Source organism: Echinococcus granulosus, assembly GCF_000524195.1.
Source record: "Echinococcus granulosus chromosome Unknown EG_S00008, whole genome shotgun sequence".
Taxonomy (NCBI): domain Eukaryota; kingdom Metazoa; phylum Platyhelminthes; class Cestoda; order Cyclophyllidea; family Taeniidae; genus Echinococcus; species Echinococcus granulosus.
In genome coordinates this window covers 56,732-60,265 of record NW_020170388.1, presented here as the reverse complement: position 1 = coordinate 60,265, position 3,534 = coordinate 56,732, and the positions used below count along the sequence as shown (strand labels likewise).

The 3,534-nt window shown below is 43.1% G+C and overlaps 1 protein-coding gene across 1 annotated transcript in view; it reads right to left on the bottom strand. All coding sequences in view use genetic code 11, as the record gives it.

Annotated features, from left to right (window-relative positions):
- EGR_01917 (hypothetical protein) overlaps nt 1–2,689 on the bottom strand; it is a gene marked incomplete at both ends in the record, with an annotated part of 6,227 nt that extends 3,538 nt beyond the window's left edge. The window contains 2 exons of the mRNA XM_024491166.1: nt 983–1,059; nt 2,552–2,689. Coding sequence (XP_024354309.1) covers nt 983–1,059; nt 2,552–2,689 — 215 coding nt within the window. The remainder of the gene's footprint in view (nt 1–982; nt 1,060–2,551) is intronic.
- Nucleotides 2,690–3,534: the final 845 nt, after the last annotated feature.

Sequence of the window (3,534 nt, the reverse complement as noted above, 5' to 3'; positions counted from 1 at the left end):
CCGAGGGATGGGCGCGAATGCCAAACAGCCTTGCCGTCAGCTGTGAGTGGAGTGGGTAAGTTGACGGGAGAAAGGCGCCTTTCGACCGAATATGGTTGACAGACGATGCAGCCGCATAGAGTGTTTATGACCACCCAGAGGGTTGCACGTGCCTTGTACTAGGGTTGGGTGATAGCGCATTTGTCAATTTTGTGTTCAACTGGGATGTCCCGGTTGTAATCGAAAGTGATTCCCAATCTAGTCAGTATTTTTCACTGGCAGGACATCCCTCTTCAAGTGGCTACCGAATAAATGAGGTGATGGAATTATATGCGTTTATATGCCATCAAAAATGCACTTTTTGATAATAAAATGGGATTCAGAGGAATCTATGTTTGCTGTCCAAATCTAGTAAAGGGCATTTTTTGAATAATGGAAGTGTGAGTAATCCTAAATAAGTTATTAAAGTCAAAACCTAGATAAGGAGGTTTATTTAGCCTTAGGTTAGAAGGGGAGTTGAGTTGACTGTATTTTTGACCACAAGAATCCCTGTATTCTCCCACAATCTGGTCAACATGTCGGTGGGGATTAAGCTCGGGTCATAAAGCTCTCCTCTCTCCTCTTATGCACTTCTGAGGCAATGAAACGACTTTCGCAATTGTGTGTCATATTCCACTCTCAGGGATAACTCATATGCTACATTAACAGCAGCAGTGATGGGGAGTGTTTGATACCCCCTACTCCCATCAATGAATACCATAGTGGCTTGCATTGATGTTTCAGAGAAGTCTTACTTTTTGGATAGATCGGCTGCTTACTGCGCTTAGAGCCACAACGAAAGGGTGTTGCAAATGAGTGAGTCTACGACCACTTTCGCCACCACGACTTTTGGCTAGTATTTTAATGCTCATTTTGGAATCAGTGAACCGAGGTATTAGTCGGGGAAGTTGGAAGGGTTTATGAAAGAGTCAAAAACCATGAGTTTGGCTAGACAATCATGTACCTGTTTGAAATGAAGGCTAGGATACGCCACACAGATTGTTCAGTAGCATTAAAAGAGAGACGAAGTGGAATAGAAAACTAAAAATTTGACATTCTTAATTTAATAATTGCGCTTTTTTGACTAACATGCCTGCGAAACCCATTTGGTAGACTAGTTGGACACCGCATAGAACCCCATCCAGCCTTGGGGTGTAGTGTGATAAAAAAGTCCCTTGGAATGCATTGTAGGGCCCTGAGTCTTTCCTGACGACAAAAGAAGACATACCACTGAGACAGATACTAACGACGTACGGGAGGGATGAGCGGGTACTAGCATGGTCCGGAGGGCATGTTGTGCCCTTAAGCTCCTGTGTAACCGAAGCTAAGAAGCTAACAAACAATCAGAGCTTTACGTAGCCCCAGACACTCGTCTTGGCCAACCTTCTGCACCGACCATCAAAATATGATCGGTTCTGTAAGTCAAACACCCACGAAACAACAGCGCCAATCCACAACTGAGACGGTATTCGACTGCAACTTCATCGGCCGAAAAGCAATTCATCTAATAAAGGATCGGGTTTCAAGTAGTTTCATGGGGATAAGATTTCGTGTCCATTCCTCCATACCACTCTTATCCTACTCAGTTTATGCAGATAGTAGAGAGACGGAGGAAGTTTCGCGTGTTCACTTAGTTGCCATCTTCACATTGGTACCGTTAACGACTCTGTGACGAGCTTTTCCAGATGGTGCATGGCTGGTGTCGCTTCATTTCTTAATGGCATTCCTACAGAAGGCGGAACTGAGTTAGTTGTTGTAGGTAAACATCATTCTCAACCCTTCTGTTAGGAGAAATCGCAGATGTGTCCATTCCTAGCATATACCCTTTTTCCATCGCGTGAAGGTTTAGTGTTCAGGGATAGAAATCAGGGTTATTTTCCTTTGGGAGCGGGTTCCTATTCCGCTTCCACCATTGTTAAGCCCTGAATATTCTCTGAAATGGAAAGGATGGGCAATATTTGGCTAGAATCTGTGTTACCGACGTACAGAAGGTCTGGGGGCTACTGACTTGGTTTAGGGGCAATGCCAAAAGTGCCCAAGCTACCAGTGAAGATTTAAGCAAAATACTCAAGTTTTACTGCATTTATCAGTGAGGATGTGATCTTTGGGCCCATTGATATCTACGAAATCTCTAATTACCTTTAAGTTAGTAAATCCTCTTGCTGTAATAGCTAATCATCATCACAAGTTGATATTCGTGATGGCCGGCGAAGAAGAATTTGATTGGAGATTGCCGATGAGGATGACATTTAAATCTAGATGGAGCCAACAACATCAAATAAAGTGTCCGTAATAGCTAGACTTCAAAGTTTCCAGTTCATCGTCCGCTGTGTTCGCCAGAACATCAACATCCCAGGGCTGCTACTAGAAAAAACTACGATAAGCTAATTTTACATGATTTGCTTGCTGAAGAAATGACAAAACAGCATGCCACATCCTTTTAAGGTTTAAAATTTCTTTGAACTTAAATGATATGCCTTTAATGGCTTAAGACCAACTGCTGAAAGCCGGTCTGGAGCAAAATATTCCTTACCGGAAGTTGAAGGTAAGGAGGAAGTGTTTGATTACTTTCCCCTAGAACAAAGCATGGGGATATCCAAGCAATAGCTCCTTCTAAGAAGCAAATTAACTCAATACAGGGTGAGAGAGGTGAGGAATGACTTCCACGCATACATATTAAAGAAACTGATGATGCGCATTAGTGGATAGACTAATGCAATGTTGATTCATCTCGATGACCGATGGCAGTCAGATCGTGGCCTTAATAAGACAGGCGAGCCTTTGAGATAATATCAGAAATTCCGGTGCTGATGGAGTTGGAGGGTGAGTAATTCCAAACCAGACATCATCAAGGTGCAACTCTCTGTGTGTGCACGCACGCATCGCTAATTGATGAGACTTGTCCACTTCCAGCCTCTCTACTCCACCACCATCTCCACCCCTCTGAAAATCTGCTGCCACCAGATCATAAGAAGCGCCTTTTTTTAGATAATTAATCGTAATTGGATGCTTTGTAATGTCGATTAACAGAAGAAAATCTTCGGTCATTTCATGAAGTGGGACGATTGAAGTCATAAATTTTTGGAAAAATCCGATGGCATTAGGTGAATGCCGATTCAGAGGTGAACTAATGTTGCACCGAGGGGATTCTTCGCTTCAGATATTAGTGGTTTACCTCTTTGAACTCGAAGAGCCTCGTCGATAATGCCGGATCATCTGGAAGTAGAACTAAAAGGCCGCACAGTGTTCTACGAAAGAAGCACCTCTCATAGAGTAATTTTGTAGTGGAAGGAGGGTCTTTGTTTAAGGTCTAGTTCAAAAGGAAGGTGCGGGAAGGTCTGCGTTGTCTACCTTTAGGCGACAACCGGCCAGCTGGTCAATTTTGGTTCAAGATGGTTTTGTGGTGACACCATAACATGATGTTTCCCTGTGATATTTTCCAAAATCGTAGACAGATGTCAGTTTTACATAACCCTTCTGTAAGAAGTTAGAGAAACAACTTCGCTGACAATGGGA